We start from the raw sequence: 22,392 nt of genomic DNA on the forward strand, positions 1-22,392 counted from the left end.
TACAACTTTTTAAAATTGTTTGATCATTTGATTACAGTATACTGCAGTCTTCCTCCATCGTCAGATTTGTGGAAACAACCAATCACAGGCTCCGGTTGTCTCAACGGAAGCTGTGTTGTTTACCTTTTCCAAGATGGCGGCGGGAATGTATTTGGAGCATTATTTGGACAGTAAGTTTTTGACAAAATATAACACCTTTGTTCCTAATTGTGAAGCACATTAGCCCAGAAAATATCTTGTCTAGAAGTACTGTAAAACACAGGACGGAAGGTTAGCATTTAAGCGTTCCCGACCGGTTCGACACATTTCGGCTCGGTCTATTTGCTGGATTCATTTGTCGCAACGAAGCTAGCTTGAGGGAAATGCTTAAATGCACCGAAATGGTGACCGGTATTTAACTCTTTGCGTTTATTACAGTAATACGTGTCTATAAACACCACGTACCCACATTGATACGATGCCTTAATCATTATATTCTGCATGAATGCTTGATTCTTAATCGTCTACAGTCTTCCTCTGCATACACATCAATGAGAGCGAGCTAATTTTGCCCGTTTTTCGCACCAAATGAATGTAAATAAATGTATTTTTCTGTCACACTAGGCATAGAAAACTTGCCCTTCGAGTTGCAGCGAAATTTCAATTTGATGAGGGACTTAGATCAACGCACAGAAGGTGAGAAGTGAATGGAAACTGACTTGAGGTACTCATTTTCAATGATTGATTGTAGCCAAATATGGTTTAAACCTTGTTTAGCTAATACAGTTTTAGAGTTTTACAATCTACATTTTGTGCTAATATGATAAAATTGATGCCTTGAACTTTTATAGCCTTCAGTGGCAGCCAACGCGTTTAAAAAAAATAATAATCATAATAATAATTCTCCCCTGTAGATCTCAAAGGACAGATTGACTCCCTCGCAAAAGAATACACATCGAATGCTCGAACGCTTTCCTCTGAACAAAAGTTGTCCATACTGAGGCAAATTCAGCAGTCGTACAGCAAATGCAAAGAATTCGGCGACGACAAGGTGCAACTGGCCATGCAGACTTACGAAATGGTTCGTATTAGATCCAATGACAGCGTGATAATATGATTATGTATAATACCAGGCATATTTCCCATTCAGGTGGACAAACACATAAGACGCCTAGACACAGACCTGGCCCGTTTCGAAGCCGACTTAAAGGAAAAACAGATCGAGAGCACGGACTACGATTCCACCTCGAGTAAAGGAAAGAAAGGTTTGTGCTAGACCAATTCAAACCCTTCTTATGTATCCCCGAGCAAATCATGTAACGTTTCTATTTTTGTCATTCTAGTGGACACCCGACAAAAGGAAAAGAAGTCGGCTAAAACGAGATCGAAAGTAAAGAGCTCTGATGAAGACGGTAGTCCCAAGACCGCACAGAAGAAAGTCAAACTCCTTCAAACGTAGGTTTTGTTTTGGCCAGATGTCACATTTTGCATCTCAACTCTCATTGGTTGTCATTTATTTGCACTGCTCTCTCAGGGGTGAATTTAACACCCCCACCACCAACTTTGGAAATGTTCACCCTTCCGACGTACTGGACATGCCGGTGGACCCCAACGAGCCCACCTACTGTCTGTGTCATCAGGTGTCTTACGGCGAGATGATTGGCTGTGACAACACAGATGTGAGTTGATTGGTTACTACTAATTTAATCAATTTGACATCATGTTATGTACTTATTTAGCTTAACTGGGTACATTTTCGTCTGTGAATGATTTCATACATTTGAACGAAAGGCTTCTTTTGACCAAAGTTTGTCTTTTGATCGATTTGGTTGAATTAATAATATCTGCGTTTAAATTGATCTGAGTATGACCCTAGCAAAATAGACGTTTTTTTGTCAGCAATGTAATCACCAGAATTTCAAAAATGGCATGGTAAATGTCAAAAAGATGGATTTTTTTTATGTAGACCATTTGGAGAAGGTCAAAGGATGACAGATTTAATGATTCGTTACTCAGTCGACAAAATGTCTCTTGGCTAAAATTTATAGTGTGTAAGTTTAATATACTACAGATGGTTCAAGTCGCTCTTGTTTTTGTCTACAGTGCTCCATTGAGTGGTTCCATTTCGCATGTGTGGGTTTGACAACCAAACCGCGAGGCAAATGGTGAGAAATCTTTGGAATTAAAATAATTCTGCTCAATTATTTTCTCCCATACTTTTACACGTAATAACCCGTTTTATTGTTGTGATGTAGGTATTGTCCACGCTGCTCTCAAGATAGAAAGAGGAAATAAAACGTTTGTCCTGGAACAAACACGATGGAGGAAAAAGAAAACAACACCGTTTTTCGTTAATGACTAGGTTTTTTTTCATTTTTAATTTTTTTTTTTTTCCCTTAACATGTGGTGCTTTTTTTTTTGGTTTGTTTCATTTTTCTTTTTTTTTTGTATTTGCCATGGTTTGATGCAGACAGTTTATGGAAACTATAAAGTGGTTTCAGGTGTATTTAAAATATGTTTTTCTTAGTTACATTAATGCTCTTTTTGCATTTTTTTAACGAGTTATCTTCAAACAATGAACACTAAGACTGCCCCGAATTGTTTAACGGTTTAAATTTGCATGATACTACTACTATCCATTTTCAAAATGTGAAGTATTTTCTCTCAAAAAATGTGCCCATTTATAATTGTTTGCTTTATTATGTAGTTACTTTTCCCCCCCTGATGCCGTGGAGAACAAGTTTCACTTTTCTTTTCCTACAGGTAAGTGGATTTAAAAAAAGAAAAGAAAATGTGATCACGGATGCTGCACAACGGAAGTGTCGGTTATTTTTTAGGTAGTGACAATTTATTTTTTCGCATTTTGGTCGAGTGCTGTTTTGAGTAAGACATTTTTGGAAAAAATATTGTCATCCATGTAGCTGGAATATTGGTACAACGGGGAGGGTGTGATTGTGTTATCAATCATTTGAATACAGCTACTACCTCAAACTCTTGTCTCTTGTGTTTTTATAGATTTTTCGATGAAATCTATGTAAACACGTTATCCCATTAACAAATGTTCAAGATTCTTAATGTCATTTTCACAAAAAAACGCAACAATTGAACTTAATATTAATTGATAGTCTCAGATTTTTTTTGGGGTGAGATGAATGGCATTTGCTATTTTTTAATATGTATTTCTTTCCACTTGAGTGGCATTGGAAAATAGAGATATCCTGTCCTAAATGGTCTAACAATTATTCTGTCAGTGTCTCTAAGAATGAATTTTATTTCTATTGGACCGGAGGACAACATTCCTGATTCAAAAGTATCCTGAAAACCTGGTTAGTACACTTAATATTACATTGTACTAAACATGTTGTGTTTAAACGTCGCGTGAATATGACATCACTTCAGCGTCGTTGCATTACACTTAATATCTTATTAGTACGTACTGAACATTTTGTGTGTGTTTAAAAGAGCGAATAAACGTCGCGGGAATATGACATCGCTTGGACCGGAAGACAACATTCCTGATTCAAAAGTGTATCCTGAAAACCTGGTTAGTACACTTAATATCACATTATACCAAACATTTTGTGTGTTTAAAGGTCGTTGGAATGTGACCTCACTTCAGCGTCGTTGCTTTACACTTAATATCACATTCGTACTGAACATTTTGTATGTGTTTTAACGAACGAATAAACGTCGCGGGAATATGACATCACTTCAGCGTCTTTGCATTGGCGCAATGTCCCGCACATTTGAAAATCCGAGGGCGGTCACTCACTAAACATTTTGTGCACCACGGGGAAGCAGAGGGCTAACATTTTTCTTCTCGCGTTAATATTTCGGCGAACGGGGTGCCGAATTTTCAAGGTAAGTTTTATGTCTAAACTTTAAAGACGAATTATTCGCCGGGGAACAATTAAATCTATCTTCAAAAGACACGCCGTCTCCGCGAACGTGGCTAATAGCTAGTTAGCAGGCCGATTTTTTTTCCAAGAAAAAAAAAGTTTATTGTATTCTTTTATCATTCTCATTCGTGTCGTTTTTAGCTCTTTGCTTTATTTCTGGGCGTCACAAAGAAAACCAATTCAAGAACGAAAACTAAGAACCGTTTTCCCAATGTTTACTGAGGTCTTTGCTATGATAAGCGTAGACTTGAACGAATTAAGTTTTTTTTCTTAGGGATGTCGTGGGATTTCTTTGTGCCTTTGTGCATCGGCGACCTGGTGAAGAGTGGAGGGATAAACCAGTACGTCGTGCAAGATGTAGTCTCCCCTAAACACCTACCGTCCCATCTAAACAGTAAGTTGTCCTCCATTGTGTGCCTGGGTTTGCAAATAAAGTTTATACAAATTCAAAAATCAATGACCATGCAGCGTGGACTCAATGTCCTGCTGTAAAATCTGTACCAACATTGCACTTTTCCTCACTTTTAACTCGTTTCACACATTTAAAATTATCTATTGGACTGAGACCGAGTACTCGATCTTTGATGCATCTCTATTTTATGCAGGATTCAAGAATGCTTTGAGAAGTCAAGGGCCTTTGTGTATCTTGGAACACTTCGACACAGCTTACAGTGTGTTACAGTGAGTTTTGGTTTCGCTCAAACCGATCTAGTGAACTACACAACCAGAAACATACTTTCACTCTCACTTTAGCAGGTTTTCCCATAGAAAACTTGCCCAGCCTGGTGTGAAAGAAGGTCGCTTGTGGTCCACCATGTTTGTGGAAAAAAAATATTACATTTTTAACTTACAAGAAGAGCCTGTCAGTCCACCAGGTGTATTAAACACTGGTGTATAACCCATATGTAACCCATAACCCATATATTTGCATATCACAAAATAGGGCATCCAAAAAACATTAAAAAAATACAATAATTTTTTTTAGTGTTCCTTAAAATAACATCACAATTGCACAACATTGTGCTAAAATCATACATTTACAGCATATCAACATATTTTAGCAATTCAGTTTACATAGGATCTAGTAACTTTTCTTTACTTTTATAGGCATGCCAACTCAGTGGATTCCATTGTGAAGGAGGACACACTGGATTTGCTGGTGCAAGGTTGGAATCTTTTATTTTGAATGTTTCAAATAACAAAAAGAAAAAGGGTTGGTAGAGTTTCTATTTTCTTGTTTTGTGTTGCAGTTGTTAGCAACCTTTCTTCATCCTTGCCTTCGTTGCTGATCTCCGCCTCAGTTTCTGCCGCAGAGCGAAAAAAGCAGCTCAATGCTGTTAAAATGAGCGTCTACTTGCTTTGTAAGATCACAGAGCATCTTGAAAGTGACTCGTACAGGCGGAGCTTCATTTTGGCCCCTGGCAAAGTATGTAAAAAAAATAATAATAATAATATACAGTATTCCCTCGCCATTTCGCGGTTCGACATTCACACCCTCGGTTCATCACTTTTTAAAAAAAAACTTTAAATAGGTAATTACAGTAATAACAAGTACTAGCCTGCAAAACTTTTACCCATTAGGCCCACAAAAAATGTACAGCTTACAGTATGTCAAAAATATTTGATAAAACATGTAAATACTAGCCTACAAAACATTTACCGGTTGGCCCAAAAATGTACGGTAGCTGTAGACCAACTTAGTGGAAATTCACTCAATACGGGTGGTCATGGAACGTATTAACCGCAAAAATCGGGGAATACTGTATGTGTGTGTATATATATTTTAAATGAAATTCCCAGTGATGTAAAATCATGGCATTCGGGTGATCTGTCAAACCAGGGATTGTGATCGCTTGCCTTCTGCTTGATGGGTAATCTTGGTAGTGTTATAGTTATATTTCACTATTGTAAGGGCCCACCTAAAATAAGACTGACGCTGCTTCTACAAGGACTGTCTTCCTCACAGTGATGGGATAAGGCAGGTAGAAGATGTCAAACAATGTACGAATGTTTGTTTTGTGCACGTTTGGTGTATGACTGTTTTTGTAGCAGTTGGCAAGAGGATTTATAGTCCCTTTGAGTGGTTTGACAGGTATGAGCTACAATCTTTGGTAATCTGAGGGTGTTGATATATGATGTGATTTCAATAACTTGCGTTTGTCTCATGTAATGAATTGTAGTATTTTCACTCACTTCCCAGAGTGGTAAAAAAGCCAAAACGGGTGAAGGTCCCGTACACTGGGACAGCGAAAGGGAGAGAGTTCTTCAGGCGCTTGTGCAGCTCCTCCAGTTGGACATCCGCTCCCTCTGGAATCTTGCGCTTGTAGAAGAAGAGTTCACCAGGTAATAACCCCCCCCCCCCCCCCCCCCCCAAAAAAAAAAACCTACGAATGAAAGAATGCTAAATTGACAGGATTTATGAAATTACGACTTATCATAAGCCATTTATTGACAACTCAACTGTAGAACCTTACTAAAGATGTCGTCTTGAAAAACAGTTTCAACACACTACAATGCAATTCAGTCCAGCTACAAAGTGGGACAGGTGCGTTCACATATTGACCAACAGGTGTCACTTGTGCTTTCAACCCTATGTACGTACATAGTATATTTGTTTGTCGTTATTTTTTTTATCACACTTATTTAAGCCTGGCGAGGATGGGGAAAGTGAACCCTGTTGGCCCACCAGGCTTATAAAACAATGGGGGGAACCCAAGGGATTGTTTTAAATTCTAAAGAATCATTCTTGTCTTTGGCTTTTCAAGCTGTGTGAGCTGTTGTTGCTACAAGCTTCTGGAGAATCCGACCATCACTCACGTCAAGAGCAAGCCCACCAGAGAGGGTATAATCCATCTGCTTGGGTTGCTGATCAAAAAGTACAATCACCTTCTAGGTAAGTCTTACATGACTCATCTGCAGTTTTAAAACAATTACAGCAGCGCTGAGTTTTGTTGTCAGTTGCACAATTTTAGCTTGTGGAATGATAACATTGTCATATTTTGGATGTTTTTCCCAAAAGGTGCAAGTGTAAAGGTGATCCAACTACTACAGCATTTTGAACAGTTGTCATCAGTGTTTGCTCAGGCTCTTTCCGTGTGGAGCACTGAATATGGAGTCAGAGCCATAATAGGGGAAGTAATCAGGTCAGTTTGCATGCTTTTATTTCGCCTATCAATGACGGGGATTAAGCGTTGTTGTTGTTTTTTTGTGGCTTTTTAAATAATTACAACTGCGGTGTGTAAGTCACTGTACAGGAGCATTAAAACCCAATATACTGTATTTTCACGACTATATGGCGCATCATATTTTTAGCCGCAGTGTCAATAACGAGTGTTATTTCTGTATTTTACACACAAAGGACGCACCGTTTTTACAGACGCAGCCAGGCATGGCAAAACATACACAAGCTTGAACATACACGCTACACCCACACGCTAAAAACACGTTTTTAAAAAGGCAACGGAAGCAAAAATGAGTTCGGTTGTACTTTATTAAGCCATTTTACAACTTACTCACGTCATCATCACCCACAAATCCATCAAAGTCCCCATTTTCTGTGTCCGAATTGAACAATTGTCCAAATGAGTCATCAAAAACGCTGAGTTTTATACGTTCGTCCAGGCGGCCACAATCCATTCGCAAATAGTAGCTAGCTAGCAGCTAGCGTAACTATTCCAACGCTGTCTTCATGCTTCGTAAAGCTGTGTCGATGTCCAGACCACAATCCATTGGATGTATTGACAAAAGAACTATATATCCCAGCATTGCGCGATACTTTTTCTACGGGGAAAATAGTAGAGTCGGGGGCTGCTTGCCGTAGTTGTGAGAGCTGTACAGGATGGTGTACCCTATCGACTGATTTATTTTATTGTATCGCGATAACAATTTTAGTATTGGTCCATATATAAAGCGCACTGGATTATAAGGCGCCCTGTCTATTTTGGAGAAAATTTAAGACTTATGTGCGCCTTATAGTCGTGAAAATGCGGTAAGTGCATTTAGAGTTAAGATGATTTAAAAAACGTAACCACATAACGACCTGGCATCCAAACAGAGTACGTGGACATGACATTTTGGGTCATGTTATCACAATATTCCCATTTGGTATATTAGTAAGGCCTACACAATGCGATGTCCATATGTGAGGACTCTAATTCTCGATGGGGTATGTGTGGGTGTGAAAGTTCATTTTTGTTTATTTAATAAATATTTGATAATAATTATTTAAAGTACAGTTGGATGTTTATTAAATTTGGTCAATTTTTAAAAAAGGAAATGGGAACAATTTAAAAAGAGATTACAATTGTTTTTAATTTTTAATTTCGTAGTATTCAACAGAGCTGTCAATAGCAGCCAATGAGTTAGATGAGTAAGGTTTGATGGTGTCATTTATTTTTCCAGAGAGATTGGCCAGAAGTCAAGCGAGGAGCTTGCCAGAGAAGGTTCAGGAGTCAAAGCATTTTCAACATTCCTATCTGAACTCGGTGCTCTCGTCCCGCAGTCATTGATTCCCAACATCAGTGTGCTTATCACGCACCTGGAAGGAGAGGTACTTTTCCCCCTAACAACATCTCCATCCATTAACAATTGTCCTTTTGCCTTGAAGGCTTTTACATTCTTTTCAACGACCCCCAGAGTCACACTATGCGCGTAGCCGTGTGCGAGGTACTCGGGGACATCCTGGTTGGCGTCCTGTGCGGAGACGGACTGCAAGAGTCGGGCAAAGCCGACCGCGACCGCTTCTTTGACACGCTACAGGAGCACTTGCACGACACGCACTCTCACGTCAGAACGCGTGTGTTGCAGGTGTTCACTCGTATAGTCAACAGCAAAGTAAGCTCTGGTTTGTCGGATTTGATCCCGTGATGTTTAGTTTGCTTAGCCGGCGTTCTTCTTGTCCTTTAGGCCTTGCCACTTTGTCGGTACAGTGAGGTGATGGGCCTCACCGTGGGAAGACTGATGGATAAGTCTATAAATGTGGTGAAGAGTGCCATCCAGCTTCTGGCAGCCTTCATTGCACACAACCCTTACAGCTGCAAGGTAGCTTCAGTCTGGATTTTTTTAGGGTGGCGTAGTGAGAAAAATTAGGGGAAGGGCATGAAGTTCATTAAAAAAACATTGAAAATTGATCACTCAATGCCGGACCTTTTCATTTGAAACAGATTTTATCATATTGAATAGCAGTGATTGTGTTCAGGGACACCAAACACAAAATTGAGATGTATAAAGAAATTGCAGTATATATCAAAACTTACAATACAGAAACAAACTTTGCAAAACAAAGAAAAAATGCCCGGCGACAGCAAAAAAAAAAAACTCTTAAAAAATTACAACCAACATTATCCAGTTCAGCACATTGGCGTAGTACTTTTTTTTTTTTTTTTAAATGTCTTGAAAACAATAAGCTGAAATTCTACACAATTTCCCAGGTAGATTTCAACGCGTTGTCTTGTTTTGAGTCCTAATGTTAAAACAGAAGTGTACCCAAATGTAGACTCAATATAAGCTTTTCTGTGGGCCATATTCAATGTTATTTTCATTATTGGCTGCAGACCGCTAAATACCGGGCCGTAGCCCGTTGTTGGAAGAACTCTAGTTTAACCGTCTTGATGTACAAGCTCACTGCTCTTTTTCTGTGACTTTCAGCTCAGCAGCGCAGATCTGAAAAAACCTCTGGAGAAAGAGACGGCTAAATTGCGGGAGATGAAAGAGAGCCTGCAGGGTAGTGCACCAGGTGAGCTTTACAGCCACGTTTTTGATGAAAACTTTGATTTTTTTTTGCCCCATGATGAAACCAAGGCGAATACGAGTTGACTGAAAAACAGCTGGCTTCTTCTTGCCTCAACTGGTGGGTAATCTTGGCAGTGTAAGGGAGTTTTCTTACTCTGCTGTAAGGGCCCACCTACAGTAACCTGGCTCCACCATTATTTCTCCTCTGAAAGTAACATTGGAGTGATCATTTGGATGGTCCCCATAGTGTGTGTGTGTGTGTGTGTGTATGTAGAGGCTCGAAGTTCGACCAGCTGTTATCAAAATTCAGTCAGTAATGAGTTGCTTCTTTGGTAATCTGAGGGCCAATCAGTACGTGCGTAGTTTCTACAAAACACATGGGGTCATTTCCTCGTTTTCGATTTCCTCCCATCACACATTTAATCCGCAATACGCGCCAAGTGGATGCCCAATTTGTCGTGGGGTTTCTTTGTTCGGGCCCGGGAATTTACTTTTGAAGAGCATGACGCAACGCCGGCGCTTTTAACGTCGGGGGCGCATTCACTCTAAGTGCTTTGAGTCATAAAGTTACTACACCTGTTTCCGAGCGCAACGGAACCCATTCAGGTTTGTGTGGGTTCATTAATGTGAGTGAAGCAGTAGTTCTTCAGAAAGCCTTTTAATGTAATTGAAAAGGCTTCATGAAGACCACAATTGCACATCATTTACAAAAAGATTGAAAAGCAACCAGGATGTGATGAAATGAAACAAAAAACTAAAATATTAAACAGGTTTTCAATAGACACGGTTAGATGTGGAATACTCTTTGTCATTTCACAATAAAATGCAGAATTAACATTAAAACCTAGATCATCTGAAAAATAGGGAGAAAAAAAGGGGAACTAAGTTACAATAAGAGGCCACTGTGAACTACTTAAATAAAAAACTGGGCACAAATTAACAACCAACATTTTGGGGGGAAAAATGCATAATATTAACTCTACATGAAATACTGTATCTTACTAAAGCATTAAATAATGAACAGTTTTAAAAATTTTCATCAACTCAAATACAAAAAAACCCCAGACAAAATTGACTTGGTTAAGAAAAACAAACTAGTTCGGAACTTCCATGAGTTGCAATTTTTTAAGCCATGACTTCCTTTATAAAACAAATGCAAAGACTTTCCATCCCGCAAATGTTGTCACCTAAATAAATAACACTGGTTTCATTTATGATTTTGTGAATCACAAGAACGGCGCTTCTTTCCCACCCTCTTTTTTTTTTTTTTTTTTTTTCCTCCCCTATTTAATTTCTACATTTTGATAAACGTCAACTGGTCTGCTACAGTGATCAGAGCATCCGAGCTGTGGACCGCCATGGAGCCAGAATTGCGTGACACGGTCAACGCAGAGGTGGAACTCCTGGCGGATTCTGTGAAGGAACAAGAGGATGAAGAGGAGGAACATAAAGAGATGGAGGATGACAGGGCCACGGCGGTGATGATTGCTCAGTATCTTCGGGTCAACAAATACAGGTCACTTGGATGTTCAGCACTACTTTTACGACATCAGACGACCATTTTCACAAATTCCTTTTTTTTTTTTTTGGTTTGTCCTGTTTAGGAATGCCGTGCGTCTCTGCGTGAAAGCCCACAGCCGCTTCCCTAAATCCGAGCTGTTTGCCGCCCTCTCCACTCACTCTCCACAAACGCTGATGGAGACGCTCGCCCTTATCTTCAAAGGTGAATCCCTCAGTCGCCTCACTTTGTGCGTCACTCGGCAAAACTGCCCTCGCTTTCTAAATAAACTCCATTCGATTCAGGGCTCGTGATTGATAATTATTGTAGGACGTCGGCTGGACATCTTTTTATCTCGCTTAATTTAAATTGACAAGTTTATAATAGAAATGGCATTTTTAAGCATGTCGTAAAGGAGCTACAATAAAGATTGAGGTGCATTTGAGGTTATCGTGTCCTTAGTACAGAAAACACAAGAAAAGTGGGACAGTTAAAGGGGAAAGTGTCGCGATAGTCTGAACAGAACTTGGTTTTCATCCTTCTTTTCAGGCTCTGACGATGACGCATCCAAGCACAGTCAAAGCTTACCCACCACTCCGCAAAAAGAAGACGATCAAGAGACCGAAGATGCCGAGCTGAAGAAACAGGAGATGTTGGTGCAGTATTTGAGAGACACAGAAACCTTTGCCCTCCAAGTGGAGAAAGCTATCTCTGTCATTAACTCAATGCTTTACTTGAAAACAACTTCAGGTAGAAGAAGGACTTTAGACACGTGAAAAAGTCATCAGTCTTCACTTCTGGAAATAATAGCTTGGGTTTTTTTGTGTTTTTTGTTTTGTTTTTTAGTGGTTCAGGAAGCAGTGCAGTTTTGTGTCACGGTGTGCGAGTTCAGTGTTGCCAACTCGCTCATTGGTGTGAGGAAGATGTTGCCGCTGGTTTGGTCAACGGACGCCGCTGTCAAAGATGCTGTCGTCCAGGCCTACAGGCGCCTCTATCTCAACCCTCAAGGAGAAAACAACAGGTCTAGAAAACATTCAACACCAGTAACACAGACACCAATCCACATCATTTTTTGCCTCTTGTATGAATAAATTAAATTATTTAGTGGCACCCGGTGAATGTAAATGCGCCATTCCAGAATTGCAGGATATTTTGGCATTTAAAAAAAAAATCTGGAACTATGTCTTAGGTATTTTTTGTGTCAAATAGTTAAAATGGTAAGATAAAGAATTCTGAAATGACATTTTTGTTATGTCAGTCATTTGAAGGGAAGATAAATGAAAAAAAAAATTCTTTGTACAAATTGAAGCAATAGTTTCAATTTTTTTTTTCTCATTGTAGGATAAAAGCACAGACACTTGTGGACAGTCTTTCTGAACTGATGGTGGACGCATCTCTCGGGACAATTCAGTGTCTGGAGGAAATAGTGAGTCATTCGTTCATTAATCTCATTTGCTTTTGGCTGTGTGAATGACAAAGGATCAACTCGTTCCCTGCCACTGACGGCGATAGGCGTCCTGACAACGTTCGTTCGCCGCTAGCCTAGTTTAAAAAGATATATATTTTCACTGAAAACTCAGTTATTCGACTGCATCATTGAAACTTGCCCTCTAGGTACAGGAGTTTTTCGGCAGTGGCAACAGTCTGGAATCGACAGTTGTGCAGGTTCTATGGGGGAGATTTACTGGCAAAAGTGAAACCTCGCCCTTGTACAAGCGAGCTGCTGTGCTCCTTCTGGGCATGGCTGCACGGTAAGACAGCTTTACACTACCGATGTCTCCATTGCATATTTTTTGCATGTGACCGAGTCGCCGGATTTTGAGAATCTGGACGTACCGAGTACTCAGGAAAAGCATTAAGTAGGGGGAAAGTACTATATTCGTGTCTTTTGTCCACCCGATTTAAATAGAGCTATTGCAACATTATAATCTTATAAAAGATGGCTTCAACGAAGCAGAAAGAAAAATCACAAATGCCCCTTTTCATTTGTGGAGCACCAAAATAAGGTTGCAGACAAATTGTTTAAACAATGTATCTTGCATAAACTTATACAGCGATTAAACCTGGTTACCCAATGTGATGAATTGGGGTTGTGATTTTTTGGGGGGTATTTTTTATTATTATTATTATTGCCAGGTGCAAGAAAGTTGTAGTTCAGAAATAGAATTTTTACTAGGTCCCAAAGACGAATTCCATTTTATAAAACTTGTTAATTTGATCTAGTTTTTTTTTCTTTCCATAAATGTACATTCTGTGCTGTACCTCAGCACATAACGTACCGTAAATATTTACTTTTTTTTACTGCCAGGTGCAAGAAAGTTGTAGTTCAGAAATAGAATTTTCACTAGGTCCCAAAGAAGAATTCCATTTGATAAAACTTGTTAATTTGATCTAGTTTTTTTCCCATAAATGTACATTCTGTGCTGTACCTCAGCACACAATGTTCCGTAAATATCGCTCCTGCGTCATCCAGTGAATAGCAACACGCTCGCTGGCATCTGCTTTTTCGGTACAATCAAAGTCACGCCATTGCATTTTGTTGAATATATATATATAGTATATTTTTTTGTGTGCCCCCCCTTTCAAACACATACACTGCTTCAGGCAAGAGTGAACGAGAGTATAGCAGGACTATTTGTAGTCCACCCACACCGCTGCTTGTCTTCATCCAGCCGGCAGCATTCACAACCTATTAAATCTCATGCGTTTCTTCTAACCGGGGCCTCCCACGTACATTATCTGGCCAACTGCTAAGCACCGTTGAGGCCAATTCATAGCGCTTTAGTTAATGTAGGTCATACGTTTGCATAATGGCGTACAATTGCACCACTTTGCCCACATATCTCTTATGCGTGGATGTTTATATTTTTTTAATTTTATTTTTTTATGAACAGGGCAGAAAGGGGGGTGGTCCTCAGCAATTTGGACACGCTTTGTTCAGTGGGTTTGGGTGAAAAAGTGACAGACGACTTTCTTCTGGCGAGAGATACAGTGATCACCATCTGCAATATTACTGACCACGTTAGGGTAAGTGGTGTCATCACATTTACTCTCCCGGTGGATATTTAAGGGCGTATTTACAACAGGAAAGTCCATAGTTTGCCTTCTTCTGTCCGGACCAAAGTACAATGGACTTTTTTTTTGTTTTTTTGTTTGGTGCAGTTCATTTTTACACTGCAATTTTTTAGTCCGACCCAAACTACATCCTACGTCTACGGAATGAATATGTACACAGAATTGCCTATTATTCGGTTTAAACATTTTTTTCCCCCAATCACCTGGTCCATTCTACTAACTTGGACAAAAAAGCCAAAAGCAAAGTAAAGTTTAAAACAAGAGCCGGACTGGGGTTTATGATTCACACTTTCATGAGCGTTTCCATTTGGCAGAGTGAAAGCGTATGTCACTGACACAATGACTCAATTTTTAGAGGCACTCTAGTCATTTATTTTTTTAACTTTTCATGCATAAGATCGGTCGAAATGGAAGTGTGTGCTGGTTAGTGTGGTATTAGCTTTTTTTTTCTCTCTCCCTGATTAGCAATCAAAAGCTGCACCTTTCAGACTCCCTCAAGAACATCAGCTCTTTACTCGCCTCACACAAGCAATTGCGGAAGGTATCAAATTTTATTTCTTTTTCAAATCAAGAATTTAGCCTGCTATCTTTTATTATTTTCAATGTATTCCAATTTGCTGACGATGCATTGTGTCCAGGTGCCGTGATGGAGGACCCTCACTGGCAAAGTTTCATGGAGCTAGCCGTCCGCCTCATCTACTTTCTTGCCGAATCCCCGGACCAATTGTGCTCCCGGCTGCTCCAACGCACCGCTCGACTCCTGCTCGATCAAATCGTGGAAGGCGTTGCGGTTAATCAGGATAACCCTCAAACGCAAGGGGGCTCTCAAGAGTCCGGCGAACACGGTGAGCGACTGGCTCGTGTTTGTTTCGCCACGCGCAGTTGCATCATGGCCGTTCTCCTCCCCTCCCACAGTGAACTATTTGTGCCTGGCTCAGCTGTTGGCCTTGTGCGGCAGCGTGGCCTTCTGGCAGGTGTCTCACCTGGAGCGCAGTGTCAGCACTGAATTGCGGAGGCGGAGAAGAGAGACCGAAGAGAGGGAAGAGAAGAATAAACGCCCGTCCAGCAAAGCTAAGGTATGCCACGTGGGTATGTCCCGATCGCATATTTTTTGCTTTCCACTCCGGGTCGCCTGATTGGGAGAGTCTGCTGATACCCAGGAAAAGTATTAGGGGGGGGGTACTACAGTGGTACCTCGACATACGATCGTAATCTGTTCCGAGACTGAGATCGTATGTCGAGCTTTTCGTAACTCGAGCGAACGTTTCCCATTGAAATGAATTGAAAACAAATTAATTTGTTCCAACCCTCTGAAAAAAAACACCAAAAACAGGATATTGGATTGGAAAAAATGTTTTATTTCTTCTAATTCGCCATATATTGACAAAGTAATAAATAACGAGTCGTTTAATAGTAATAAAATGTTTTTAATAGAAGTAAAATTAGATGCATTTCGCCAAGGGGAGAGACAGCGGCATACACGGAGGGGGGGGGGGTGTTCGGGGGATAAAATTATAATCATAGAAATAAAAGAGTGATTTTAACGAACCAGAATAAAACTACAAATTTCTTTTGTTTTGTTGTGCAACAACAAAATAGGTTGCAAACAAATTGTCTTAATTTTTTTTAATCAATCTAACGGTCACTGCCGTTCCCCCATCCAGAATGGATTGGATGTTTCTCGCCGTCAATGGCAGCTAATACCTGAAAATGTAAACCATTAAAAAAATATTTTAAAATCAGATTCCGATCTTCCGAAAATTAGGCCATCTGACCCGAATTTTTGATCATCTCTGATGCCACAAGTTTTTGTTGTCCAAACACACAAATATCTCTTTTTCCAACAGCTAGCGACCAATGACAGCGCGATGGAGGAGGAGCTGGGTTTAGTCGGCGCCTCCGCAGAAGACACGGAGGCCGAGCTCATCAGGAAGATCTGCGAGACGGAATTGTTGGCCGGTAAAGATTGCTTCTAATTATCCCTTTTTTTGTCCCGCGGTGAGCGGCTCATTGAACGCCCCCTGCCGCATTCAAGCTAATGTGATGTTTTGCATCCATCCACTCACCCACTGTATTCTCTCAAGGGGAGAACCTGCTGAGTGAATTCCTTCCTTTACTGGTGAAAGTATGCAGCGCCCCTGGACGCTATTCCCACCCTCAGCTCACCGCTGCTGCCTGTCTGGCTCTCTCACAGTACATGATGATTAGGTAAACACATTCCCCGCTGTGTTGTTCTCTCGCGATGACGACACAAAATCATCAAGGTCGTCTCCTTTTTTTATTTTTATTTTTTTTCTCCTCTCCCCATTTCAGTCCTTCTGTTTGTGAGGAGAATGCCCGGCTGATGTTCACCGTTCTGGAGCGCTCGGCTCTCCCTGTAGTCAGGGCCAATGCCGTCATTGCTCTGGGAGACCTCACCGTCCGCTTCCCCAACATATTGGAGCCTTGGACCCATAATTTATATGCCAGGTAATCGAGCCATGGCGTAGCGTGACCGGAAGTTTGGTTGCCGGACTTTTGGTCGCCGGACTTTTGGTCGCCGGACTTTTTGTTGCCGGACTTTTGGTCGCCGGACTTTTGGTCGCCGGACTTTTGGTCGCCGGACTTTTGGTCGCCGGACGTTTGGTCGCCGGACTTTTGGTCGCCGGACTTTTGGTCGCCGGACTTTTGGTCGCCAGACGTTTGGTCGCCAGACGTTTGGTCGCCCGGACCCAAACGTGCAGCGACCAAACGTCCGGCGACCAAACAAGGTTAAAAAAAAACACGGTCTACGCATCAATCAAAGCCAACAATGGCCCTGAGCAGTTTCACTGAGTGGACATGTGAGTGTATTAGAGTGTGTATGTACATGGGTTGTCCCCTTAGGAAGGGACGTCAGTCACGGTCTTAACAAGTTCTCCAACAAAACACAAAAGTACGGGACATTTGGAGCTTTTCTTTAGCCTTATAATTCATAGGGCATTAAGTATGACTAAATAATAAATTTGTATTTAGGGAATTTGAGCAACAATTTTAAATGGTAATTATCAATAACCTTCCGGGCGACCAAACGTCCGAGTACCATGGCGTAGAGCTGTCACACTCATTAACTTTCAAATGTTTATTCCTTTTTTAATTAGAGGCCTAATTGCATAGGTAGAACACATGACTGATGCCTTCGTGGGCCAGATTCAAGAAACTGTTTTTTTCATTATTTTTGTTTGTTCAAGTTTTTAAAAGAGGATCTCAAATTTCTTGGACTCCTGGTAATGGAAAAAATAATGTTTAAATAGAAAACAATTAGACTGTTGATTACAAGTTTGTGACTGCGGCTAACTATGGGCAGCAGGCAGGGAACCCCTGGACCAAATTATTCTTCCTCCCTGAACTATCCAACCACGTCTTAATAATCTTTAAAGCAAAACGTTCTTACTTGGAAAAGAAAAGGTGTGATAAATTGTCATGTTTACTTGATTCTTACAATTAATCAAGTACTTGTCCCGACTAAGGGTCGGAACACTGTAGTACAAAATTAATCTTCTTTTGTCAAAAAATGTAATTATTAGCTTTTAACAGATTGTGGCTCATCACTATTTTGCAGTTACGGCTGAGAAAGTGGAAAGGCAATTAAATGTTTTACACTTGTGTCAAGAACTTGACTTTAAAAACACTTAAATGGAGCCCAAAGTCAAAGTAAAGCTGCTACCACTCGGGCAACTGAGAAGCCGGCGTTCTTTTTGATGTGTTTAATTATAATGCTCGACAATGCACACATTTCGGTGTGCGCAAATGTCAAACATTCACTTCTTTTTGTTGCCTCGTTGCCCTCCTGGTGTTTCCAACCTGATAAGTGTCCCCTAATTGTCTCCCACACAAACACCTCCACTGTCCTGGAAGCAGCTGCAGCCATGGGGTTTTATGATAAGCGTATTAAGAATTAATTACCCCGTTCATTGGCGTGGTAAGCCCCTGCCTGCATTGGCACGCGCGAGTGCCGTGTCCATGTTTCTTATCTTTTGCCAGAAATTCTACTCATTGGCATATATGAGAAATGGTAACGACTTTTGGAGTTTGATTGAGAAACTTTTTTTTTTTTAATGATCTGCTCAACTACAACCCCATTGACCAATGTAGAGGTGAGGAAAAGTATTTTAATAGGCATGACTCTGATTGGACAACAGACCCCATCATGTCATCTTGGAAGGATATGATCGAAATTGTTATTATTTAATGTATTAAATAATGAGTTGCAATTGACAGCGATGGGCGTCCATTCCATTTTTGAAGAAATATATTTAGATTTTAAAAATTAAACAAAAACAAACTGGGATTATCACGACTTTTTTTGGTTTGGTGGCAACGTGTCTCATTATGCCTATGTGACATCCTTTTTTTTTCTTTTCGCAGACTCAGTGACGAGGTCCCCTCGGTGAGGCAGACGGCCGTGACAGTGCTGACTCAATTGGTGCTTAAGGATGTGCTAAAGGTCAAAGGGCAAATCAGCGAGGTGGCCGTGCTGCTAATTGACCCGGAGCCCCACATCACCAACCTGGCCCTGAACTTCTTCAACGAGCTGGCCTCCAAGGTCGCAAACGCCCGTAGGTTGGAGTTTGTAACTAATTGGTTGCTCACATGTCGCTACCTGCCAATCAGGACAACGCAATTTACAACCTGCTACCGGACATCATCAGTCGTCTGTCCGACCCGGAGAGAGGCATGACTTCGGAGGACTTCAATACCATCATGAAGTGAGTTGGATGAGATTCATTTTTTTCAAATTATTCCAACGGGCTGATAGTAAGATTCCCAAATTCGAATAAATAAAAACATTGGCAATTATATGTAATGTTTTCGACCATTTTTGTTTACTGTAATTTTTGGACGAGAGGTAAAATCGGGCCGGATTTTTTGGCGAATTAACTTGATTTGCAGGACCGAGCCTGAAGCAAACCCGAAATGTCTAATTTTTTATTTTATTTGTGAGGACTCGGGACTCCCGAGTCAGGAGGAAGAGGCCTGATTTATGATAACAAATTAAAGATGGACATTTTAGGCCTCGGGTTCGGGCTAAAGATCTCACCTCTATTTTGGACTATAACCCGCACCCACTATTACTATTAACTGTATCCGTCCGCATAAAAGAGTAAATACTGCAGGTGTCCACATTAAATTATGGAATGTTTACACCAAAACACAGTAATCCCTTGAATATCGCGGTTAATGTGGACCAGACATGGCCGCGACAATCGAAAAACCACCAAGTGGGCTCACCCCTATTTAAAATAAATAAATAAAAATTCTTCAGTGATGAGTCCTAGTAGCAAGAGTGGCTTCTGGTTATGAGTTTAGGCTCTGGTTTGTGTGCTTTTAGGCAACTCTTCTCCTACATCACCAAGGAAAGGCAAACCGAATCTCTAGTGGAGAAATTGTGTCAACGCTTCAGGACCGCCAGGTGAGAAGACCATGGCCGCCCGACCCACCGTTTTCTTGTTCTCGTCATCTTTGACAGCGTCTCACTGCCGCGTCGTTGTGAACATGCAGGGGAGTGGACGCGTAGGTAATTAGTTTTGTGCGTGTGAAGAGCCAAGCTGACATTTAGTGCCAGTTGACGTATAAATCACTCGCTAGAATAACCTTCCCTCATCCTGTCATGGGTTGAAACGGAGGTGGAACAATGTGGCAGGACCTGTGCCTTAAATCCACCTCTGACTCATCCATGCTTAAAGGGAAGGACATTTTACATTACTCGCTGGCAAAGTGAATTAGAGATAGTAAATGCGATTTGTTCCAAATGCCAGCAGCACAAAGGCAAATCCACGAGTAAAAGATCCAGAATGCTGTTCCATTTGCATAATGTTTAATCCGATTGGGGCCCCCGGAATTTCTCTTCTCCGTAGGACGGAGCGTCAGTGGTGCGACGTGGCCGTCTCGCTGTCCCTGCTGTCCATGTGCGAGCGGGGCTTCAAGAGGCTGCAGGAATGCTGGGAGTGCTACAGCGACAAGCTGACCGAGCCCGGTGTCTACCAGCCTCTGCTCGCCATCGCCGCGAAGCTGCGCCGTGGAGCCAAAGTCCAATTCAAGGTGCCGCCATGCGAATATGTTTCACTGAAGACAATTTTTCTCTTGGTCCAATCGTATCGTGTGAAATTGGGTCGTTGGGACAGCGTTAGCACGTGGCCTTGACTGACTTTTTCTGTTTGGTTTCAAAATTCGGGCCTTTTAAAAACACTTTGTTGGATACCTTGATTTGACATCTACAATTAAATTGACTGCCCAAGTCGGGCGTTCACAGACAGTCGTTTTGTCTGATAATCAGCAATTATTTTTACAATTATATGAACTCCAATGGTAAATAAATCACAGATTTACTTTTTACTTTAAAAGTTGGACTCCAAATATTATGTAACTACAATTTTTTTCCCCCAAAACAAAAAAAAAAGATTGCAAATCAGACTTTATTAATTACTAAGATAACCAGCATTCATCAAGGGCCTCTTTTTTTCATTTAAAAAAAAAATTAACACTGATTTTTAATTTAAAATAGTTTTTTTTAATCGATACATATTTTTAAGAATGTGTATGTGCACATTAGTGTGTTTGTCCGTTAACATCGGACAAAATGGAGACAACACCGTACTTCTGATTAGAATGCGGTTTTGAACAAAATATAGCAAATGTACGGCTCTATTTTTGACTTTTGGCCCCAGTTTTTTTCATTTTTTTGTTTTTTAAATCCATTTTTTAACTAGGAGTCACATTTTCAAGTTTGTTTTTTTTTTGCACATGCGAAACGTTTAGACCAAAATTACTTTGTTTATTTAAAGCACCATGAAGACGCAAACATTTTAAGCCAATCTTTTTCCAGGTCAATGGCTGCACGTAGCGTAGCTAAGAATCGATAAAAACCTTCGATTTTGGACACTCAAGTGCATTCTCAAAAACAACATATCACTAAGTCCGGCACGTTTTACGGCTGCTTGTACTTTTATAAACAAGACAATATTTAGTATAAGAGGTTTAAACAGAGGATTTGATTCATATAATTCGAGTGGCCGCTCTATGTTGTTTTTGTATTTCTAGCATTAACGATTGAACGATTGCTAATGTTCCCCTAGAGCCAAGTGGACGAGTTTGAGAAGCGACTGACTGCCGTGCACACGCGAGGTCTGGAGAACGTGGAAAGCCCCGAGATGGATGAAGAAAATCAAAAAGAGGCCGATAAAACGCTCGCGCAGACACCGCAAAGTCGAACCAGGTCAAAAAGAGGTCCGTTGGCAGCCGCCGTGATCCAAAAGGCCATCAAAATCCAGTTCCCGTTTCAACTAAGGCCGTGTCACTCGTTTCAGGTCAATCCAAGAAATCGGTTTGCAATCGTAGCGACGACAGTTTTGTGACGCCTCGGAAAAGCCGCAAGTCCAAGAAGCCCGCCATCACCTTCAGCAGTGATGAAGAGGTTTCGGAAGAGGGTAAGTCTACCTGACAAAAGAAATAAGAAGTTTTACATGCTGTAAAATACCACTGCCAATTGATTTTGTGTATAATTGAAAGATGAGATGACACCATTCCCCTTTGATGTAGGTTATTCTACCAAACAGCTTGAGTCATTTCTCTCCAAAGTCGCGCTTTACGTTACAAGCCGCACTAAAATTGAGCTGTCTGTTCCAGAAATGCAAGCCCCCACATCCAACGAGATGTATTCTTTACCCTCCATCACGTTGCAATCTTTTTTTTTCCCCCATTAGATGCTGTGATGACAGAAAGCGAGACCCCGAAAGTCACCACGCCGATCGCCCGCACTTCTCGACGAACTCGCCTCAGAAACTGATTTTTAAAAAAAAATTCCTGTTGTCTATCTATTTTTAAAACCAATTTTACCTTCTCCGTCTATTTTTCTAATAATCTTTTTGCATTTTTAACAGCGTTTTTAACAACTAGCAAGCTGATTCTGTCCGTGTAGCATAAACATCATGTAATAAAGCTGCTTTAGAAGTGCGATATTGTTATAATGTCATTGATACTTTTACACCAGCAGGGTTTTCAAGGTGTGGCACTCAAACTCATCTTTGTCGCGGACCACAGCGTAGCTGGCAAAATGATTGAAAACTAATTTAATATTTAATTCATTTTACACTGTAAAATGACCCAACGCCTCTTTTTTTTTTTAAACCTTTGAACTCATTTGCTGCTATTGACACCAATGGATGTCTAGTCCTTTTAATGTGGGAAGGTCGG

The 22,392-nt window shown here is 40.7% G+C and overlaps 2 protein-coding genes and 1 non-coding gene across 3 annotated transcripts; all 3 read left to right on the top strand.

Moving 5' to 3' along the window:
- Nucleotides 1-65: 65 nt before the first annotated feature.
- Nucleotides 66-2,970, top strand: ing4 (inhibitor of growth family, member 4). The gene is made up of 8 exons (XM_077598605.1): nt 66-170; nt 604-675; nt 894-1,060; nt 1,130-1,244; nt 1,323-1,434; nt 1,514-1,658; nt 2,083-2,144; nt 2,235-2,970. Exons 1-8 carry the CDS (start codon nt 134-136, stop codon nt 2,272-2,274), a joined length of 750 nt encoding a protein of 249 aa, XP_077454731.1. The 5' UTR covers nt 66-133; the 3' UTR covers nt 2,275-2,970.
- A 721-nt stretch (nt 2,971-3,691) lies between these two features.
- ncapd2 (non-SMC condensin I complex, subunit D2) lies at nt 3,692-22,152 on the top strand. Its single transcript, XM_077599000.1, has 32 exons — nt 3,692-3,840; nt 4,153-4,272; nt 4,484-4,559; nt 4,986-5,044; nt 5,129-5,304; nt 6,079-6,221; nt 6,644-6,771; nt 6,898-7,021; nt 8,280-8,427; nt 8,514-8,711; nt 8,784-8,918; nt 9,525-9,612; nt 10,938-11,124; nt 11,213-11,331; nt 11,656-11,856; nt 11,953-12,127; nt 12,448-12,532; nt 12,721-12,857; nt 14,001-14,133; nt 14,647-14,722; nt 14,820-15,026; nt 15,097-15,257; nt 16,029-16,140; nt 16,266-16,389; nt 16,495-16,650; nt 18,568-18,745; nt 18,814-18,908; nt 19,532-19,612; nt 20,058-20,241; nt 21,276-21,426; nt 21,507-21,626; nt 21,903-22,152. The coding sequence occupies exons 2-32, from the start codon at nt 4,155-4,157 to the stop codon at nt 21,983-21,985; spliced, it is 4,158 nt and encodes a 1,385-aa protein (XP_077455126.1). The 5' UTR covers nt 3,692-3,840; nt 4,153-4,154; the 3' UTR covers nt 21,986-22,152.
- On the top strand, nt 9,659-9,954 carry LOC144073745 (small nucleolar RNA U85). Its single transcript, XR_013300174.1, has one exon. It is a non-coding gene; the product is annotated as a small nucleolar RNA U85 (small nucleolar RNA).
- Nucleotides 22,153-22,392: the final 240 nt, after the last annotated feature.

The sequence above is a fragment of the Stigmatopora argus genome, chromosome 4 (assembly GCF_051989625.1).
Source record: "Stigmatopora argus isolate UIUO_Sarg chromosome 4, RoL_Sarg_1.0, whole genome shotgun sequence".
NCBI classification, from domain to species: Eukaryota; Metazoa; Chordata; class Actinopteri; order Syngnathiformes; family Syngnathidae; genus Stigmatopora; species Stigmatopora argus.